Source organism: Globicephala melas, chromosome 12 (assembly GCF_963455315.2).
Source record: "Globicephala melas chromosome 12, mGloMel1.2, whole genome shotgun sequence".
Classification (NCBI taxonomy): domain Eukaryota; kingdom Metazoa; phylum Chordata; class Mammalia; order Artiodactyla; family Delphinidae; genus Globicephala; species Globicephala melas.
This window is the reverse complement of record NC_083325.1, coordinates 89144204-89166636: the sequence shown is the minus strand read 5'-3', so window position 1 is coordinate 89166636 and position 22433 is coordinate 89144204. Positions and strand designations below refer to the sequence as shown.

The 22433-nt window shown below is 51.9% G+C and overlaps 1 protein-coding gene across 3 annotated transcripts in view; it reads left to right on the top strand.

Moving 5' to 3' along the window:
- Positions 1-12277: 12277 nt before the first annotated feature.
- Positions 12278-22433, top strand: part of TPO (thyroid peroxidase) — a 32146-nt gene continuing 21990 nt past the window's right edge. For all 3 annotated transcript variants that reach the window (XM_030844517.2, XM_030844516.2, XM_030844515.2), the window contains exons 1-3: positions 12278-12371; positions 17542-17626; positions 21099-21268. In XM_030844517.2, coding sequence (XP_030700377.2) covers positions 12278-12371; positions 17542-17626; positions 21099-21268 — 349 coding nt within the window. The remainder of the gene's footprint in view (positions 12372-17541; positions 17627-21098; positions 21269-22433) is intronic.

Genomic DNA, 22433 nt, shown 5'->3' with positions numbered 1-22433 from the left:
TGTCGCTAGTTTCCAGAGCTGGGTCGGACTTGTTGCATCTGACAAGGAGCACAGCCTCCGCTCAGGGAGAGCTGTGGCTGAGGAAACTCGCCTTCCCTGTGAAGTAAGCCGCGTCACCACATCCTCCAGACACGTGGAGGCGTCAACAGCACACACGCTGCTAAGACCCACATCTCGTTTCCATTTCTGTTTCCTTACAGTCGAGGAGCCCCAGAGCTTCACCACTTTTATTTTCCCCGAGAATGGCAGGTTCTCCTTTGGTTCCACCATGGTTTATCCCAGGACATTGGGTATAGTTCTCTGTGCTGTACAGCAACTAGGGATGGTCCTGCTAAGTGAAGTAAGTCCGAGAAAGACAAATATCATATGGTATCACTTACATGTGGAATCTTAACAGTGTTCCAAACGAACTTATTTACAAAACAGAAACAGACCCGCAGACGTAGAAAACAAACTACGGTTACCAAAGGGGAAAAGGTGGGTGGGAGGGGTAGATTGGGAGTTTGGGATTAACAGATACACACCACTATATATATAATATATATATATAAAGAGAAAGATAAAAACATGCAGGGGTCATTGACGGCCAACTTGATTTCGCTCAGAAAAGCCTTTTCCTCTCAGTGGCCAAGACCCTGCTTGACACACGGCTGTGGACACAGGATTCCCACCTCAGGAGGCCTTTCTGCCCACCATGGCCAACGTGGACAAGTGAACACGGGGCCACTCGGCAGCCCTGCAGACTTGCGGTTGCGGGGAAAGGGACACAGGCCACCCATCAGAAGCACAGCTAAGTCAGAAAGAGAGATGGGATTGGTGAAAACGCACCCTAGAAACTTTGTAAAGCTCCCAACTGGCTAACCCTGGGATAAAACTAGCACAGCGTATGTTCTAGAAGATAGCACTACACTGAAGTTAAAAGACTCTAGATCCAGGGAACAGAGGAACAGGTCAACAGAGCTAGTGTGAGAAAAACGTGGAGGTCTGAGGTGAACAGCTGATGGTAGGTTTATTTATTCAACAAACACTTGCGGAAGGTTCTTCGGGGCAGGCACTGTGGCTGGTCCTACAGCCACAGCAAGAGGCGGCTGAGGACCCAGTGCAGGCTGTGGGCTCAGACGAGGCCAGGTGGCCTCAGAAGGCCAACGTGACAGGTGACGGCGGCCGAGGTAGTAGCCGAGATCCACCCTCGTGGGTCAGTTCAGACATGGGATGTGGCCTTCATGCTTCCAGAAGAACGTTGGCATATTGGTTCCAAATAGACATCATTTTGTAATATAACACGTTTTGTATAAACTACGACTGTCTACCACAGGTTAGGAATTCTAGATTTTTGTATAGTAACTAGGAAGCTGGTTTACTTTAAAGCCCTGGACCATTCATAAATGTGATGGTGGTTGTACCACGTTAGCAGGATTTCCAGAATCTGGCCTATAGTGTCCTTTTTTGTGTGTTTTTATTTTAAAACTCAAAGGCAATACCCACGTGACTTAGAATTTCCTCACTCTTGATAAAACAGTGCTTACTTGGAAATTTGGATAAGAGTGAGCGTCTTATTCTGTTCGGGCTGCTGTAACAGAAACCACAGACCGGGGGCTTATAAACCACAGACATTCATTTCTCCCAGTTCTGGAGGCCGAAGTCTGAGATCAAGGCGTCTGCAGACTCCAACCCCTCTTCCCGGTTCAGATGGCGTCTTCTCGCTGTGTCCTCACCCGGAGGAAGGGGTGCTATAAGGTCACCAATCCCATCATGAGGCCCCACCCGCGTGGCCTCATCAGCTCCCAGAGGCGCTGCTTCCAGACACCAGCACCCTGGGGGCTTGGCTTCCAGAAACAGTCATAGCAATAAGGAGGAACACAAATGTAACTGGCTTTATACAGCTTTTGTATTTTTTTTCTCAAAGTGGTGACAGTCTGGACAGACTTTTGTGACTTTTTGAAGTGCAGGTGACTCACAGCTCTGTCCTAGAAGACATTCTTTTCTTTGTTCAGAAAGCACTGAGAAATCCCTGCTATGCTCAGGGCCATTAACCATTAACTGTTGCAGGTAATTCAGGCACAGAGAGTTCAGGGTCGTGTTCACAGTTGTAGGAACTCCCCGCCCAGCCTTCAGTCTCACTGTTATTCCCCTTGTCATTAATTTCTTTTCTTTTTTTAATTTTGTTTTTCTCAGTATTTTTGGTGTCATTAATTTCAAAGGTCAATGGATAATTGAAGTTCCCAAGCCTGAATGTATTCCAACATGTGCACTGACATACAATTGTTGGTGATGCCTGAAACCCCAAACAATGGTGAGAGGAACATATATAGCCTCAGAATATTCAAGGAAAATATAAACGGCGTTCTAAAAGATAAAGTAAGCTGCTACCTACAGTATGTCTACAGTGTCCATTTCAAATTCATAAGTAATATGCTAAGTGTGATAAATTAGCATCATTTTATGCTAATAGGTGTAGAAATGCCTGTGTTGGTTTAGAACTCTTTTCTCCCCTTGGGAAGAAAAACCACCTTTGAAGACTCTTCAGCTGAACGGAAGAAGCAGCTCCACCGTCACCACCTGGCCTCTGCTTCTCTCACCCTTTCCCTCTCCCTGCCCATTGCATGCGTTGGGACGCAGGTAGAGTAACGCTGAGAAGAATCAGCTGCAGAATCAGCAGGCTTCTCCCTGCTCAGGATTTCAGAGACATCCAGGGCTTCAGCTCACGGGGTTGTGGGTGAACCGCTCTCAAATGGATTTCTGCCCCTAATCAAAGAGTATTCTAGAACCAGGACTGCAGCGGTGAGCCAAGCAGACAAAAACCTTTGCCATGTTCCCCAAACTGGAGCCACAGTTCCGACGGGGAGTCCTGAAGACGTATTCTGGGTGCTCTGAAACAAGGGAGCAAGGGCTCCAGGACGTTGAATCAGCAGCAGGCCTCCTCGGACAAACTGCTCTCGGGGTCAAGGCTTTGGACGCTCTCTGCTTCACAAGGTCACGAGGATCCAGTCTGGACAGAGACGCTCTTTATGCCCAAACTGCTGGAATGCGAGGAACTGGAAACCCCCTCGAGTCCAGTTCCTGTGCTGCAGCCGTGTCACCAGCTCCTCCCTGGCGGGACCTCTGGTCACCTCCATCATAAACCCTCCTGCCCCTCCGGCCACGGGACAGCCCCGGCCAGCCCCAGGCTTTTGTGTGTGTGTTCCTTTTCGTTTTCACTGACCCGGCGGAATTTTTGGCTGAGTTCGTCTTTTGTTGTTAGTCGTGGATAATGAATTTTCGAAGTGTGTTACAGACTTACCAACCCACGACCTCTCAGGGAAACAGTCCCTGCTGTGTTGGGCTTTTCCTGTCTAGTAGAACCCAATGTTGGCCCTTTAGGGTCTAACTTTCAGCAGAGAATATCTGAAAACATTTATGCAACATTGTTGACAGAGGAGTTCTTTGGAAAGAACAGCACACCTGAAAAGGTGAGCCCTTTCATTTGTAGATTTATCTTTTAAATAGATGCATGCGAATTTTAAACATCGACACAAAAAGATTGATTAGTGAGTTTTTTCATTCTTTTTTTTTCCCATTTTCAAATTTTAAAAAGAAAAAATTATCATGAAGTAAATTGCATCAAATTACTTCCATCACAAATTGCTGATAGAACATGTAGAAGATGAAAAAAATCACACTCTTAACTTGGGTCTGCGTTAGCAGAGTAAGTGGTGGATTAAAAACTCGTCTTCATGATGGAAGAGAGGCTCTATTCTGGTTTACAGCATCTACGCCATCCCATGAAAATGTATTCAGAGGCAGGAATCCCTCAGTATTTTCAACCCTACAGCTCCATCAGGCTTCGGATTCTAAGTTCTATTTCTGTGTTTGCTGAGGCTGCATGCTAACCACGATTCTGCGATATTCCCTTGTTTTGCTAAGTGGCCTCAGTTGCAAAGCGCAGCATGAGGTAAACTTAGAGCCAAGATTCAGCCAAATGCTGTCCAGCTTGTCTCCGGAAGGTGAGGAGAAGCGGAGATGGAGGTGAGGAGAAGCGGAGATGGAGGTGAGGAGAAGCGGAGATGGAGGTGAGGACCCAGGAGGCTATTTCCAGTCACAGGGGACGCGTGTTTCCCTCAGTCCCTTGGGAGTGAGGTCCTGAGTCTTTCATTCAGGACGCTTGTGTCCCTCGAGTGTGTCTCCTGGGCATTGGGTGCAGGCTGAGCTCTGACAGGTGCCTCCTACCCGGGCTGGGGTGGGAGGTATCAGCTCACAGGTCCCCCTACACCTGGGAAGAGAAAGAGGAAGGAGGCCCCGGCTCTGCCGTCTGGGGTCCCGCTGTCCACTTAAGTACAGCCCGGCCCCGAGGCCCCTGGAAGTGGGGTGCACAGTCCCCTTTCGCCCGCAGGGCCAGCCTGTCCTCCCCAAACGCCTGCCGGGAGCGAAGCCCAGCTCTGACCTTCAGCCAGTCACCCAGTGCCAAGTGCTTTTATAAAAAGCGTGCCCCTCTTCCACTCCTTGCAGGAGAAGCTGCCGCACGAGTCCACACAAACGGGACTGAGCGGCCTTTCTGCCCTTTCAGACAGTCCACGAGGGACATTCCTACAAGTCTGTCTGATTTGAGCAAACAGGTCATTAAGGGGCTTTGGCTCGTGTCCTCAGAGGTTCCATTTCTGCCTAGAAATGACCCGGGATGGCCTTCCACTTACCATGGAGCAGTGATCCTCCTGGAGCTCCTGGACCTGGGCCCCGTGTCCATGTCGCCCGCAGGGCACCGGGCACTCTCAGCGCCGAAGGGCCAGGGGTGGCGGCCAGGTGACGGTGCTCCTGCCAGGGGGGCCCAGAGGTGGCCAGGGACACAGCCCTACTGCGCGGCCAAGGCCCAGGCCGTAAACGAGCAGGGCCGCGCCTTCTGAGCCAAACCCAGGCCCGAGCCCCCCTCCCCACTCCCCCTCTCTCCCCAGAGTGGAGAATTAAGGCATTTAACCACAGGTAACGTCCCGAGATCAACCAATGGTTTTTCAGAACCGAGCAACCTTAAATGCTTCTGGCAATGAAAGAGAACCAAATGCACGCTTCCAAAGAACTTCCCGAGGGCCGCGGCCGCACGACAGGCGGCGGCGCAGAAGCACGAGCACAGCTCTCCTGAAAGGCGGTTTATGTTCTGCCCATGACAACATAGACAAGACAGAGTTTGGCTGGAAAAAGGATACATGCGTCATCGGTACCCAACAGTAAATTAACACCACGGTAAGAGACAAGAATATTAAGTAATACATACTTTTCCTGAGAAAAAATGTTCTCCTAGAATAAACTGTTCCTTTGAAACTGGAACTCAAAGCGACTGCAAAGCAGAAAGAACACCCACGTGTTTCCTCCAGGGAACTCGATGTCCCGGTTTCCTCCAGGCAGGCGGCATTTTCTACCTTGACTCACACACACACACGGAGAACCTGCCTGCCCTGAGCACCATCTTCGTCTCCGATTTGGTGGGAGACTCACGAGCTCCACGAGAGTAAAATGTGCCTGCACGTGTGTGTACATGTGCATGTGTGTGCACAGATGTGTGTGCCTGCACGGGAGCCTACGTGTGTGTGTAAATGTGTGAGTGTGCGCACGTGTGTGTGTACATGTGCATGTGTGTGCTCCTGCCTGTGTGTGCCTGCATGGGAGCCTACGTGTGTGTGTACACGTGTGAGTGTGTGTACGTGTGTGCATGTGTGAGTGCATGTGCGTGGGTGTGTGTACACGTGTGTGTGCATACATGTGTGAGTGTGTGTACATGTGTGTATGGAGCAGGGGGAAGGCAATTTCAGAAATAAACATGGATTCTGTTTCCAGAACCTGGAGAGGTGACGCTGAGGACACAGCCCCACCCGTTCCCCGGGGCAGACTCTCGGTTTGAGGATCTTCTAACTGAGAAAGGAAAGCAAACGTTGCCATCGGGTCGGATGTCGTGGAGCGGCTCGGACACCAAGGGGCTCACAGTCACAAAGCTGGCCTGATCCACGGGGCTGGCCTCACCCTCCAGGTACGGTGACAGGCAGGTGACGGGAGAGGCTGGGGAGAGCGCAGGGGTCGGGCTCGGGGGCCCCTCCTGCCTCAGTGCCCGGAAGCTGACCCCTGGGGAGCCTGGCTTCTCCCTCTGAGCTTCCGGGACTCCGACGGCAGGGCTGGGATCCGATGCCCCCGACGCTCGCTCAGCCCTAAACTTTGACCCCTGCAGCCAGGGCTGTGGGCCGTCCCACTCCTGAGGCTGGAGGCTCAGCTGCTGCTTCCTTGGGCTTTTATTCTGGGAAGTTGGGCCTCTCCTGGGTCAGCAGACGCTATCAGCACTGAAACGGCCTCAGGTCATTGCTGACAGTGACCAGGGTCAGCAGTGACAGAGACAAGGTCAGCACTGACAGGGACGGAGGTCAGCGGTGACAGTGACCAGGGTCAGCAGGCACAGTGACAAAGGTCAGTGCTGACAGGGACGGAGGTCAGCGGTGACAGTGACCAGGGTCAGCAGGCACAGTGACAAAGGTCAGCGCTGACAGGGATGGAGGTCAGCAGTGACAGTGACCAGGGTCAGCAGGCACAGTGACAAAGGTCAGTGCTGACAGGGACAGAGGTCAGCGGTGACAGTGACCAGGGTCGGCGGTGACAGTGACCAGGGTCAGCGCTGACAGGGACGGAGGTCAGCGGTGACAGTGACCAGGGTCAGCAGGCACAGTGACAAAGGTCAGCGCTGACAGCGACGGAGGTCAGCGGTGACAGTGGCCATGTTTGCTACAGCATGGTGTCTCTGTAGATTCTCAGAATTAGGCGATTATTACCGCTTACCAGGAAAGTTACCCGCTTTTCCCACAAGAAACCACAACCTGAAACGCGGGGCTTCCGGCTGGAGAGCCCTTTTCAGCCTGGACACCGTGGACTTTAGTTTCCATCCTTCATACAGCACTTGACCTTCTGTCCTTGTTAGCAAGCTTCTTACGTTCAGAAAACTCATTTTGCCAAGTTATTAAATTGGTAGGGGGACTCCTGGGTTACAGAAAACACGTACAGCTGCACCTGAAAACCAGAAATACGTGTGACTTGACTGTGCAAGTGTCTGAGAAGAAGAACCACTCCATTATAATGTGCGAATTCGCCCAGCAGTCCAAGTGAAAATGTAAGTTTACTTCACGTTTCAATGAAACTGGTGATGCGTCATTGTAGGTGTGAGTTTATTCAGGATTTTTATCGGCAAGAATCAAACATTCACACAGACTCTTCGTGTCTTGGCAAGTCAGTCACTAATGACTAAACCTAAAGGAGAACTTTTTAAAAATTCCTCTTATCTTTAACAAAAATATAAATAGAGAGACCGCTTTCTAATCACGTGTCCTGGTGGCAACAGCTGCGAGCCACACAAGTGAAATGAAAAGCCCGCTTACAGAGTCTCCCCTGTCCTACCCGTCCTCGGGCCTGGTGGGGACTCTGGCTGGTCCCCTGGGCCCTGCGCTGTGGGCGTCTCCTCGACCTGGACAGAGCGTCCCCTTCCTTGTCCGAAAGGCAGAGAGCTTCGGTCCAGGTGCCCCCGCGTGCAGGGAGCGGGGCTGTGAGATCGCAGAGGCTTCCAGCATTTGGGCTCCAAGTCGGCCCAGCAAGGCCACCTCTGGGGACGACTCAGCACCGATGTCCCCAGAGGAGAAGACCCCGCACAGCCGTGCCCGTCCCCCGCTCCCTGTGCCCCATGCCCCTCCGTCCCGCTGGTGCCCAGGAATACCCCGCACCTCCAGCGGGAACTGGGATCTGACACCCGAGGGCACGGCTGCCACACCCGCCTCCAACCCGGCCACCGGGCTCCACCCGGGGACGACGTCTCTGCAGTGACGGCTCCGGGCACTCGTCTCTCAGGGTAAATTCCAGATTCCTCTGGGGGGCCGTGGGGGAGGGCCTGCCCAGAGGCCCTGCTGAGCTAGCAACCCAGAGATCAAAGCACAGCGGGCAGGCGGGAGGGCCCTCGGGCGCTCGAGTCGCAGAGCGCGGTGTCAGGCAAGGCCCCAGCTGCCTGGCCGAGCCTACGCCTGTGGTCCCATCAGCTAAGTGGGCACAGAGCGCTTCTCCCACTCAGAGCCCTGGGCATGGACCACTAGCCTCACCCAGAATGTAGACCAGTGACGTCCCCAGGCTGGCTCTGCCCACGTGGCCTGGGGGCCAGAGTCCGGGAGGCTCGAGTGACCCGAGAAGGACCACGCCAGCGTCCCACAGGATGCCACCATCACCGTGGGCGGGAGGGTCCACCTACCTACACGTGGCAGGAGGCCACGCACTTCCCCGGCACAGACCACGCCCAAGAGTCACACGTGAACTGGAATCAGAAGGCGCGGGGCCCGCGGACACACAGGTCTTCACACGGAGTCCATGTGGGCAGCCCGGCCACGTGTGGTCGCTGGATCCGGCTGCCTCTCGCACACTGCCGTGAGGGCGCATCTTCTCCTCGGCGGGTAGGAACGTGCTCTGCTCCCTTTGGTGCTGGAGCGAGAGGACACTGGGCCCCTGCGCGGGGACCCAGCGGGAGGGGACTCGCTGCACCTCACTGCAGCCTGGATGGGCTGCACCACGCCCCCCCAAAGTTCACATGCCAAAACCCTGACCCCCAGAACCTCAGGATGTGTGTGCAGTTAGGGTCTTTAAGGAGGTAATTTGGGTAAAGTGAGCTCTTCAGAAGGGGCCCAGCCCAGGAGGACAGGTGTCCCTGTAGGAAGAGGAGGTCAGGACACAGACACGCAGACACACAGAGGACAGTAGGGACAGAGGGAAGACGCTGTCTCCAGCCCACGGGACACGCCCCAGCGCCCTGGGGTCCGGGAAGGAGGTGAGGCCACGTCTCACTCTGGACACGATGTTTTCAAAGGAGGCGGATCACGCGACCCTGTCTTCGTTTGGAAGGTCGTGGGCACAGAGGGAACATCCAGATGTATTTAGTTGTCACCTCCCCCCATTTCATATTGTTCAGGGGACGACCAAGAAGCATCCACTTCTCCAGGTGTAGAGATGGAGAGTCACACACAGCGTGCAGGGGACCCAGGTCCTGGGGCGACGGACGGCGGGGAACACAATTATTAATGTAGGACACATCCTTCAGAAGCTTCAGGACACACGTCCTGGGGCTTTCATTTCTGTGTACGTGAACATGGGCAAATCATACGCACCGTGACTTTTAAAATACCTTTAGAAAGACGGTCACATCAATAAATTCCCACAGTCCTCGTGACCAACTGGGATGTGTGCGTATGTGGTGAGGGGCTGTCAACGTCTCACTACCTGAAGCTGGAGAATGTTTTAGCAGAACATTGAAAAGGGCACATGCTCTGGGCCCTTCAAAGGCAGCTGGAAATGCAACGAATACCTCTCGAAAGTGCAACCCTGAGCTGGTTTTTCCAGACTGACCAAGCAGATAGGTTTCCTTGTGTAACTGTTACTTTAACAAAAGCCGAAATGTTTTCTTTATTTCTTTTTGAAAAGGGCACAATTGCTTTTTAAAAGTCTCCCCAAAGATACCCTTTCCTAGATTGTCTTTAAGCAGTTAGTTAAATGATACAGGTGTTTCAGGAGAGTCCTATAGTTTTTTGTCTATAACTCGCCAAATATCAGTGTTCTTAACGCACAATATAAAACTGAGCTCGTCAGAACGTTTAATAAACCGGAAAAGCACATGCCGCCTTAACACCCGCTAACATTTCTATCACCCCTTGGAGTGATTCAAATTCACTAAAGGAAGAAGAATGATGCGACCTTCTTCTGTCTCTTCTGGAGGAAGGGGACCTTTGTTTGGGACCCTCCACTTCGGGGCAGGGCTGGGAGCGCGAACAGTAAAGGCCTCAGCGCACCGGCAAGAGCGAAGCGTCAGGTCCAGGATTCCATCTCAGGCTGATGTGTTTTGCTCAACCCTGTGCTATTCTGACCCCTCGTGTGAGGACGTGGGGTGGGGACACCAGTGAGCTGGAACCTCTAGAAGGCTCAGTGGGACGTGGGTGCTTCATCCCACAGGGCACCACGCAAACTCCAGGCTCTGACGCGAGTCACGGAACATCTTGGGCCCGGTCGTGGAGGGCGACTTGAGCACAAGGACCTGCTGTTCCTGGGCGCAGCCAGCCGGCACGAGGTGCCCGTGGAAACAGTTACGTCAAGGCACTGGCCTCTGAGGCTGTGTGCACAAGGCCACCCGTCTGAGCGTCTGCCCTGAGCCAGCCAAGGACTCAGAGGAACATCCGGTCTCCACTGGGATCGTCCTCACGTCCAGGGCCCTAAACACAGGCCGACAGCAGCTGGTGTCCCAGTAAAGAGACTCCTCTGCGTCCCTGTGTTCTCCCTGGACCATCCCGCGTGCCACATCCAGCTGCCTCATCTATGTTCACGACCCTCTTCGGGCAAATTCCACCCAAAGTTACACAAGTGTGTTTCCAAATGCCCCCAGCTGGCTGCCTGGGCACAGCTCCAGTGCCTCAAGTCCAGCGTCCAAACCCCAACAGTCACCTCTGCTTCTCTCACCCGGTTCCCCTCCTTCCCTGGCTTCCCCAGAGTCAGAAGCGGGATCTCCACGACTTCAGGCCAGCAACTCAGCCTGGCGGGGCCCCGGCTCTGCCCCCTCCCTGCTCCCAGGGAAGCAAGTCACCAAGTCCCCGCTTTGCTGTGAAGGGGCCTGGAGTCTTGCCCTTCATCTCACTGTCTCAGCCTGTTCCCACCATTTCAGGGAGAAATTGCCATGACTGTTGACGATTGCCCACCTGCTTTTCTAACTCATTTACTGTGTTACTTTCAAACTGACCTTTCCTGTGCTAATCGTGACGTTCTAGTGCTTCAACTATGTCCTGATGTCCCGATGCCTCGCACACGTGTTAGCGTCTAACCTCAGCTTTCCTGGAGGGAACGTATCCCCAGGTTTGAATAAGGCCCCAAGAAGAGAGTGAAAAAGAGCAGGAAGAAGAGGAGTGATTTTCCTGTAGAAGAAACCCAACACTCAGACGGGCAGTGGAGAGGCCCAGGAACCCCACGCTCTCCACAGACCCGGAGACGTGCTTCACGCCCTCTCAGAGACGGGGTGCAGGGCATCGGCCGGGCTTCCTGGAGCCGCGGCCTCTGAAGATGAACCTGCCCTTTCTCATAAGGTGTTTAGCTCAGAGAAGGGGAGAGGACAGTGCGAGCGTTACGAGGGGCCAGTTGCACTTGGTTTCTTCTTTCCCGACACATATGCATTCTTTCCCTTTCTTCCTCATTCCAGGACCAGAGGTTCAACCTCACATGGATGCACACCTGGCCAGCACACGGCCTTCTGTGCAAACACAGAGGTAAACGTCCAGCCAACCCAGGAACGGGAGCCGGTCCAGCCCGGTGACGTGGGCGGGGAGTGGAGCCTGGAGCCTCCTTATAGCGGGAGGCCAGGCCCTGGGCAGCCGGGCACGTCCAGGGTCACCTGTCCTGCACACCTACCTCTGGCTGAGTGGAGGAGAGGGTCTGGCTGTGAAACATTTTGGCTTTCCTTTTTCTGAGAGAAATCCATCACTGAAACTTGTAAAGCAGTCCAAGGGAGGCTGTTCTGTGGGCTCAGGGCACATCTGGGAGGCTGTCTGAGCAGAGCCGCGGGGCTGACGACGGTTAGGTTTCCTGTGACCTCAGTGCAGAGAGCGCGGCCGGCAGGTGCGGCCAGGTTGGTTCACAGGTCAGCAGGCCCTGACACGTACTCCACCCAGGATGCCCTGTCAGCCGCACCCCGTTTAACAAAGTTCGTGGCCCCAAGATAGCAGCAGAACATCCGAGGCTAGGAGAAGAAGAACTGGGAAAATGGAAACGATGGATTTGGAATTTTTGCCTTGTCTTAACAGCTCCGTAATTCTGAAATCAGTTTATAGGCAGGAAAAAGAATGTTGTAGGAAATCCCATGTGCATTTAGAAATTTTATTTACCTCTTTTCTAAAGGCTGAATTCCTTGTATTATTCATTTTTTAAAATTCTACAGAGATGTGTTATGGGAAATAGATTAGTTTTATTCCCTGTAATTATCCCCAGAAGTTTTACGGCATTAGGGCATCACCATGAAATAAAACAGGTTGTCACTGAGCTATTCTGGTGACCACAGCTGCCCAAGAGGAGGGATCTGTTTTCAAATAGTTGGGCGGGTAAGGCCTGTCCACACCGCAGACATGTGGGTCAGAACCCCCCAGCGCTCAGACCCAAGCTTCTGAGAGCAGCTGCCTCGCAGGGACTAGCGCGTGGAGGGTCGTCGGCAGGGACTCTAACTGAGCAGCTGGCCGTGCCCTTGACCACCTGATGCTCTCCATTCCTCTTCAGGATGGGAGCTCGTGCCGTCCTGGGCACCACGCTGGCCGTGGCCTGTGCCGGAGCTGTCTTCTCTTTCATCCTGAGACACAAGGACCTCTTTTGGGGTGAGTAACAATAAATTATGGTCTTCTGAAATCGTAACCTTATTGCTCCCAGCAACCAGAACAGGAACCATCGTGGGTTCTCCAGAATCAGGTAAGACCTCTTCAGTGTCTCTTTCACTTTCCAAGAAAAGAACAATAATTCTTGAGTTTAGAAGGATTAGAATACAATTCTTTCTGAAAAATAACTGATTTTCCTATGATTACACAATAGAAAATTTCCATTTTTACCTACTCATATATTTGAAAAACATTTCTTTGGGCGTAGTTGTTTGTTCCTGTATCACAAAATCATTTTTCATTAAATCACTTCTGTGTTGTATTTTCTGGAATCAGGGTGCTACAATGTCAAATTCCGTTAAGAAAGGTATAGCTATGCTGTGGTTGAAATCATCACAGCTCAAACTCTGCTTCTGTTTTGAAAAAAAAAGGAAAAAAGGGTCCCAAACACGGAGGAGGGACGTGACTGAAGCAGGGTGTTGGAGGGCGTTTCGAGGACGCTCTCTGATCGCCAGCCTCTGCAACACGGGCCCCCCGGGCAGGCTCGCCCCTCTGGGCTCTTCAGGGCTGGACATTCTCTCCCCTGGCCTTTCCCCCGAGCCCCGGGCCCCTTGATCACCCTCCAGGCCTGATGGGCGGCCTGAGTCCACGCAGCCACGTCCACCCCAGGGTGTCTCCTGCTGAGAGCCGCGGAGTCTCCAGTTTCATTGAACACGGGGGCCTCAGGGCCACATGAGCAGTTGCACCAGAGTCCTTTGCAGACCCGTATGCTCCTTAAGAAAATGGCCATGAGGAGGCCGGGGTCAGGCTCTGTCCCCCCCCCACCACTGACTGGGCCACTCTCCTGTCTGTAAAATGGAGAAAACCGGAAGATTCTCCACCACAGTTCTATTTGCGAGTGTCAATGAGAGTACTGAGTGCATCGTGCCTGGACAATACGAACTAGAAAAAACCAGAAACCAATTCCATTTAAATCCCCTCCAGCCATGTGGTCCCCCTCCTCCCAGCCCAGCAAACCCATCGCAGCAAAGGGATGCAGCAAATGCTTTGTGAACTGGTCATTGCATTTGATATTTACCACAGTCCTCGTTCTACAAAACCATAGTGACAAAGGGGTCATGAGTAAAAGCCATTCAACAGAATACAAATCTATCTGCTCACTAGACTTTTTGGTTTTAGAAATCATATATTTTTTAAAAATTGGGGAAGGTATCTACAGCTTTGCTAGAGCAATTTTTTATTGTTTCCCCATCTCTAAGAGGTTATTTTTTTCCTCAGACTTTCAGTATATATATAACTAATGCACAGTATAGCATCTGATAAAAATGCTGCAATTTGGAGCCTAATTTATTGTTCATTAGAATATTTTGAAGCTGGCTAATTACTTGTTTACTTTGTAAATTAATTATTTAGAAAATAATTACAGTGTTTGCATTACAGTGTTTCACTTTTACAGCCTTTAATACAATGATTTTTTTTTTTTCCCAGTTGACAAGCCAATGGTCATTTTAAACAAAATAATTGCGCACTGGTTAACTTGCTTTTTTATTTAGTTATTTATTCATTTATAATGGAAGAATAGCTGATTTACAATATCGTGTTAGCTTCAGGTACAGCAAAGTGATTTAGTCATACATATATACTGTTTCAGATTCTTTCCCCTTACAGTTTATCACAAAATACTGAGTATAGTTCCCTGTGTTATATACAGTAGGTCTTTGCTGGTTATCTATTTTATATACAGAAGTGTCGAACTTTCTTTGAAGCATAACTTTTATCAGTCACATTTCTCTGTAGCCAAAATTTCAATGACGATCCCACCAGACTCTTTGTCTGCGTTTGGGTTTATATCACTTGTGTTCACAGACTTTGTGACACAAGCTGCTGGATTGCTCCCTGTCGCTTGTTCAGAACCGGCTGGGGGCCCCGGGCACGAGGACCAGGTCCGGGCTGGACCACAGACGTCCATCTCCACCTGCCAGTGGGGTCCAGTCACCTGTTCACAGCTTAGAAAGCAGAGGTCCCGAGGGTCTCAGAGACGGCGGAACTGTGGCCATGCTCACCCTCACCTCCCAGGTCTGCACGTGGAAACAACACACACGTTTGAGCCTGGTTGATAAACACTCAGGAACAGCTGTCCTTAGGTGTCACATCAGTTTGTGAACCGTAGGCAGGTTTGCACAGCAGGAGTTCAAGCCCTCTCGCAAAAGCTCCGAATAGCGCGTTTATCGTGGAAACCACGTGAGTTCATCACCTCACGGACTGGGGTTCGTTTCTTGTGTTTGTGCAAAGTCAAGATTTAAGTGCAATCATCTGTGTGTTCCAACACATCATAGCTGTTACAAGAGAATCAGATGCAAATGAACAAGAGGCAGCAGAGGCGTTGCTGCAGATGGGGGATTTGGGAAGCCAGCCTGATGAGTGAATCTGTTTCACAAGGAAAGTTGGCAGACTTACTCCAGTTCATTGGGTTTCAGCAAACAGGTATCATTAAAGCCAGGACTAAACACAGAGCTCAGAGCAAAACCACGTCCTCGGAGTTAGTCGAGAGTACAGCTCAGAGAGGAAGAGTCCAGCACTCTTGCCTTGTTATTTTAGTAGTCACTCTTTGGAAGTAAGTGACTTCCTTCTTTCTGGCCTGTAGTGTTTTCTTGCGTAACGGCTTCCTGAATTCCAGCTCTTTCCATATGAGATGAGCATGTTCGGGGGGGACCTTCTAGGGGTAGCGCACCCCCTCGGGTGGTACCCGTCTTCAGAAGGCTGACGTCTCCAGATCAGACGAATCAGGAAACTCCCTCGGATTTAGTTTTCAGACCTGAAAAGAAGAGGTTGGGTTCCAGATCTCCCAGTCTGTGGTCCTCCGGTCAGATGCTGCGTCTCTGGACGCCACCCCGTGCCCCGGTAGCTGCTCAGCTGCAGCTGAAGGAGGTGATTGAAGAGCCAGGAAGGGAGATGAGCCTGACACCCCACACGGTGAGGAGGAGACGACACGGGTCACATCCGCCCGCTACCGGCAGAGACTGGAGGCAATTCAAGACGAGAGCTACACTTTTATGGGGAATTTTCAGCACAAAACTATATTTCTTATGCAATACCTGAAGAGATAATACTCTGCAAGCCTGTAACACTATCTTTAGGACCTCGGTAAACTACTTCATAGGAAGGAAAGATACTGGAGAATAAGTCAAATAAGTCAAATACAATCGATTACGCTTAAATGACAATGTGAATGTCGTCAAGAAAAGGAAGGATCTCTCTAGCAACTGTTAATTCCAAAGACAGTGGTGACAGACAAACAGTTTTCTTTTTACTGAATCCGTTCTCAAATACTGCCCAGTGCCTGCGAAGAGCCAGCAGTGGATCTCATTGCAGGAGACCTAAGAGGCAGGGGGGTCAGTGCATTCGGCCAACGCAGGGCCAGGCTGACCTCAGGAACGAAAATGTGGACGGAGGGTTTGGACGGAAACGAAAGGAAGTACATGAAGGTCACAGGGCCTTAAACTGGGGCTCCCAGTCCTGAGAGCTGAGTGAAATCCCCCCCAGCCCAGGGCAGGGGTCCCTGAAAAGGCCTCTCCTGCGGGTTCTGCAGCCCCAGGCTGGTGGCCCCTCTGGGGTCCCCCTGACGCCTCCGCTCTGCCCGCTTCCTGTGCCGCCCACCCGCCGTGTGCTTCAGACCCCACGGCAGGAACCCATGGCTGTGGTGGCCTGGACCCGGCCGAGCTGAGGCCACTTCCGCCCCGTGTGCCCTCCACCAGCCCGGGGTTGGAGGAGCGCAGGGGGCACAGAGGAAGGACCAGAGGGAGTCACGCTGTGGAATGTGCGCTGATGGCTGGGGAAGGACACTGAGGGGCTGCAGGCGAAACCCGACGTCCTTCAAGGTGCCTTTGTGGGTCCACCGGGGGCGAGACCCCACGCTGGGCTCCTGGATGCAGGATGGACTCTGGCAAGGTCTCCGCCTCCCAGGAACCTGCCGTCTGAATCCCCCAAACTTTTCTTACAGTTTCGAGTCCCTTTACTTCTTGCAACAAAATCTTCCGTTAAATTTTAGGACAAAAGCTATCTGGTAACTTAATCCTCCTAAATTTGCTCAGGAAGTTAATGTATTTTCTGGAATACGCTATGCCTATGGAATTCTAAAGATATGGAAATTTACCATTTTGAAAATAGCTTTCTTTCTACTTAGATGTGTAACGTTCAAGAATATTCTGATATTCTATTTATTCTTAGAAATGAATGCATTTCCTTTGATGAAGTATTGATTATGCAAAAGGTAATTTAGTAACAGAAGTTACCTGTGTGCATTATTGGAAGGAGTTGCCTACTTTATGATATTCATTTGGAACCTCACGTTTTAACCCCAAGACGGAATCTTAAATTATTTTCTTAGTCTATTTGGGCTGCGATCACAGAACCATGGACTGGGGGGCTTATACACAATAGACCTCCGCTTCTCTCAGTCTGGAGGCCAGAAGTCCCAGATCAAGGCTCCAGCACCTTCAGATTCTGGTGAGGACCCTCCTCCTGGTTCACAGACGGGCTCTTCTCACTGTGTCCTCGCCTGGAGGAAGGGGCGGGAGCTCATGGGTTCCTTATACGAGGGCAGGTACCCCATCATGGGGGCTCCATCCTCACGACCTCATCACCTCCCAGAGCCCCTCCTCCGGACGCTGTTCCATTGAGTGCTAGGATGTCAACATACGAATTCTGGGGAAACGCAAGCATTCATACCACAGAACTTGTTAAACATGCCATGCACTAAAAACTAAAATAAAAAATAAGGGTTTTTTCACTGCAAACTGCTGGTGTATTGGAGTAGTTTATCTTCTCTTAAACGCACAAGTTAAAATAGGCAACTATTATTATGAACTTTCTATACCACTGGTTTAGGTAACTAAAACGCTCAGAAAAGAAGTTATTCAGAATCCCTGGAGGTGGCCAGGGCAGGTGAGAAGTAGGAATGGCCGGGCTGCCCGCGTAAGATGGTGCTGGGTCCCTCCCCTCCCCATCCCCAGGGTCTCCGCCAGCGAGGAACCAATACTCACGTAAGATGGGGAAATGGACCCAGGACCCCACGGAGGAGGGTCCCAGACGCCGCGTGGTTATCACTCATACGGCTGCGCGTGGCGGGGAGTTGGTGAACTTCGCGTTTGACGGTGGGATGCTTCGTTCGTAGGAGAGACGGAGGAGGGTCGAGTCAGGGGCATTGTGGAGGCGAGCAAGCTGCTGGTGGACGAGGCCGTCTACTCCACGATGAGAAGGTACCGTCCCGGGAGTGGGAAGGAGGTGCGCCGGCTCCTGGGGCGTAGCGATTTGCCCATTGTCTTCTTCACAGTGTCCTCCACCTTACAAATTAGGGGCTGAGACTCACGTGAGCTTGTTCTCGTTTCTGGGCTCACATGCAAACAAGCGAGAGGAACCGTATTCAAATTCTCTCTCTAGCAGAACAGAGCAAAGGCAGTGATGCAGCCAGGGGTCAATACATCCTGGTTCAAAAGACAGATGAGGGAGCCTGGCTCCTGCAGAACTGGCCTCAGACCCAGGGGGCAGGAGGGGTCCAGACGCACGGCCCCAGCGTCCGGGCTCTGTGACACAGCTGTAACCTTACCTAGGAATTAAATCTGCCCCGCGTTCCTTTTAAATCATTAAGAAACACCTTCATTTTAAACATAAAAGTGACATCAATATTAGGAATATTATAGTCTCACGTTAGATGTTCGTAAAGCAAACACGACAAACACACAGGAATTTAAAAAGCAGGTTTTATCTTCACAAGTGTGTTAATTTACTGGAATCTGACTAATAATTATTTAAGGTCTCAAGATACGAAATATCACAAGGCAGAGGTCGGTTTACTTCAAATTTCTATTATTCCACCAGAAAAAGGCCCTATTGTCCATATTGGCTGCAACTAACTTTTGCTTATTTTATAAAAACTTCAACCAAAGGGGAAAGAAAGAAGAAATCTCTTGAAGTCTGGCTCTGTTAGTGTGTCCACGACTATCATATCAACTATCCAGGAAAAGGGGTAAGAGCTACTGACAACCCCTATGGAGAGAAGGCGCTGAGCCTCCTCGGACCCCCCTGCAGCGAAGGCTGCACCGTCCTCTCCTGAGGTGACCTGCTTTCTCCCGAGGGGGAACTGACCTTCTGCAAAGCCTGTGGCCTGGGGGCTTCGTTTCATATGTAAATGTTGGAACAAAGGCTACTCGCTGACTGTGCTGCACAGTGGATTTTAGTAACAGCAGAAGAAAAACAGTAGAAACCTGGGAATGAGGCTGTCCCCACTGAGACCTGAGCAAACAGGGAGGTGAGTTCCAGGCCCGCACAGGCCCGCCTGCTGCCCTGGGGCTCCGGCCCGCCGCAGCCTGGGGAAGGGCCCGGGGGCTGGTGCGCGGTGGCCCAGGAAGATCCTGTCTGTTTTCTTATACACCAGCTCTCCTGAGAAGGGGCCCTGGCTGCCTCCCTCCAGACGGCTCTCCAAGGGTGTCTACACAGCCAACAGCCTTGGAAGACAGAGTTTTGTTCACTGTCCGACGCGCGGTTAAGGACTCCTTCCAATAAAGTCCAGGCTTCCTGTCCTCCCAGAAAGACCCGGCTTCCTCTGCAGGACCAGAGCCCGCGGGCGCTGCCACCGTAACAGATCACCACAAACTCGGTGGCTACAACAACGTAATTTATTACCTTACCGTCCTGCGGGTTGAAGTCCAACACGTACCTCACGGGCCCAAAACCACAGTGTCAGCAGAACCACGTTCTTCCTGGAACTTCAGGAACAAATGTGTTTCCTGCCTCTCCCACGTCCCCGAGGCCACCTACATCCCTTGGCTTCTGGCCCCCTCCTCCGTCTTGGAGCTGTCACATCCATCTCCCGAGCTCCCTCCACTGTCACCTTCCCCTGCGGCTACCCTGGGCCCACCTGGGTCATCCAGGATGAGATCCGCTTTTATGATCAACTGAGTAGCAACCTGATTCCGCCTGCAACTTAACTCCCTTTGCTGTAGAAGCGAACATGCTCACAGGCCTGAGGGTCAGAACTTGGATGTCTTTGGGGGCCAATGTCACATCTCCCGCGGCGTCCAGGGTGTGGAAACACACGCCAGCATGGGTGGGCAGCCCTGCGCAATGGCCTCATTCGTCTCTGAGCCTGGAGCCCGGGGTCTCTGAACCTGGTTCCCGTGGGAGCTTGTAAGGAAAAGCTCTGCCTCTCAAAGTTCACGGCCTCACAGTACCTTTGGAAAACACGCTGGCAAGCCTAGCACGCTCCCACGTTAAGTTCTCTATCGTGTACGTCTCTACGCGCCCTGGCTGGTGTCTAGCGTGCCGTGTGTGTAGGATCTTCGATTCTCAACGCCGTCTCCGTCAGTCACGGGCTGTCATCCTGGTGCACCGCCTTCCTCATCTGTAAAATGGGCCCGCCAGCACTGGTCTCCTGCGCTTTGGTGAGCAGTAACTGCAGACGTGGGTCAATGTGGGTCAGTGCTCCGCCGGCACCTGCACGCCACCTCCGCTCAGTGGGCGCCGCACATCCCAGGCTGTTAGTAACAAGGGAAACGTGTGAAGGATCCACGTGCTCAGAGCTGGCAGAACGACTGAAGCACAGCTGGGCCATTTCCCCAAGACCTCAGGGCTGTGAACCAGAAACCCAAGCAGCAGTGGTAGGGGGTGTCCTGCCCCCGAGCTCTGCCCCCACGGCTCTCAGGTTAGGCTTAGAGCTGGTTCTCACACGGGCTCCTGGGGCCTCAGTGGTGCAACCCTGCAGGGGCCACCAGGTGACGGCAGCTTCCTGCACAGGCCACCTGGGTCCTGCCCCTCCAGTGGTCCCCGGGCCCTGAAATGCTGGTGGGCAGGTGGGTCCCCTGTGGTGGGAGATGCTGCAATCCCGAAGGCCGGGGACCCTCGTGAGAGGACAGAGGGATGGGAGGGTGAGGGGCGCCCACGGCAGGACTTGCAGTTCTCGCCGCCAGCAGCTCCGTCACCTGCTCAGCTGTGCCGTGAGATGCGTGACTGACACGGACACAGCAGGGTCGCAGCCTCAGCACATCTGACCTGGGACCAGGACAGGCTGCTGGCTCTCCGAGCCCCATCCATCAGCTGGAACCCTCATGTCTAACTGGGTTGTTTTCTCAAGTTACAAAATCAATTTATTTATCCACAGTAATACTCTCAGTGAAACATTAATTAGCACTTAAAATACCCTTAAATAACACTAAAAATCAGTATTGCACAATAAGCTAGAAAAACTGTCAACATAAAAAGTGAGACGACCTTATCTCAACAAAAATTTAAACTATATTACAAAGTGACCAAGAAGAATGAATCAGCGGCACACACACAGATGAGCCATTGTCAAAAGGGTTCGAAACCAACTTAACTTAGTTTTCACGGCAATGTATGGGACAGGTACAGGCAACGTTAGCAAACCCACTCACTAACTGGACTTTGATGAGAAGGTTGGTCTCACACAGCTGTTATGAGCATCAAATGAGTTGGCTACGCATGTTTGTAAAAGACAAACATCGGTCTTTCTCCTCTCCTTTCCACACTGGAAGACTGTCTACACTGGGGTCCCATCCCTTCACCAAATCCCGCGGTCCTTGTGGACGGGGTCCTTGAATCCCCACCTGCCTGTCGCCGGGCAGGTACTAAGTAAAGGTGCATGTGATTGATTAGTAAGTAATTACCAAACACCATAAAAGAATAATTGACTTTACATCTCCTCTTTGTGCCCAGAAACCTCCACAAGAGAGAAATCATTTCTCCGTCACAGCTTCTGTCTTTTTCCAAACTCCCTGAGCCCACCAGCCGCGCGGCGTCCCGGGCGGCGGACATCATGGAGGTGTCGGTGCAGGAGGCAATGAGGAGGGCTCACCTAGGGTCTGCACCGTCTGGGCCGCCCACAGGTGAGCACCCGGGGGAGGGGGCAGGTCAGGGCCGGGCAGGGCTGCGCAGGGGCCGGGGGAGTCCCCGCAGGGCGCTATGCCCACTCGTTCACAGGACAAATGAGCGGTTTTTAAGAGGCTCAGTAGCTTGGTTTTGTTAGTCTGGGGAATCACTGCTTCTCTGCTGTTCAGATGGGGTTTGGAGAAGCAGCTCGATAACCTAAGTGTCCCGCTCTGTGGTAAGAAATGATTGAGGGATACTTTCAAGGCCCCGACCGACCTGGTTAAAACCTGGGGAAACTCACTTCTGTGGGACGCAGTGTGTTGCAGGGAGACAGGGACAGCAGCCCCGCTTCTCCTGAGAAAACTGCCTCAGGGTCCTGCTCAGGCCTCTGGGAGCACTGGCCGTCCACTCGGCTGGCCACAGGCAAACCAGCAGACACGAGGGGCGAGCTGCATCCCATCAAAGGCTCTGATGATGTTAAGATACTGAGTGAAAGTGATTTCGATCATAGGCATATTTCTAAGTCCAATGATGAGCAATTAAAAAACAAGATTATTTCTAATGAACTTATGGAGACTTTTTTCAGTGTGGTACCATGAGCTACTTGGTCTCTAAGTTTTTCCTCCCAATTAGCTGTAGATTAGTTTAATGCTGATTTACTTAGCTTTTAGAATGAGACAGACTCAGCTAAATCGGGATTAACCTGAATTCTCAGATACTAAACTTAGAAGTTAAGTTTCATCAACTTTATAGCAACCAAAGATCCATTTGAAATGTTTTTATTGAAGCAGCTGAAAACTGTCTCTAAGAACTGTTGGTCCGCAGTCCTGTCTCGGTGCAGCTGGGACTCCGGGAGCAGCGACTGCAGTCAGAGGTCCCGCCGGCCTCGTGTTCACGGTGTACAGTCGCAAGGCCATTGCCCAGGTCTGCGGGTGTATCTGACTGATGGGTTTGGGCCAGGCTGTGGTGCAGAACTGCAGAACCCCATAGTCTAGGATGTTTTCTATTATTTCCACTATCAGCATAGCCAATCTAGAAATTTCAGAATTAGTAAAAGTGAAAGGATCCAAATGTTTCCCCATCAGTTCGTCACCAAACAGTATCTACAATCAAATGTTGGCACCCCTCCCCTAGGGATGTTTCCTGACATTGGTTTTGTATTAACATAGCTATGATCGTGGT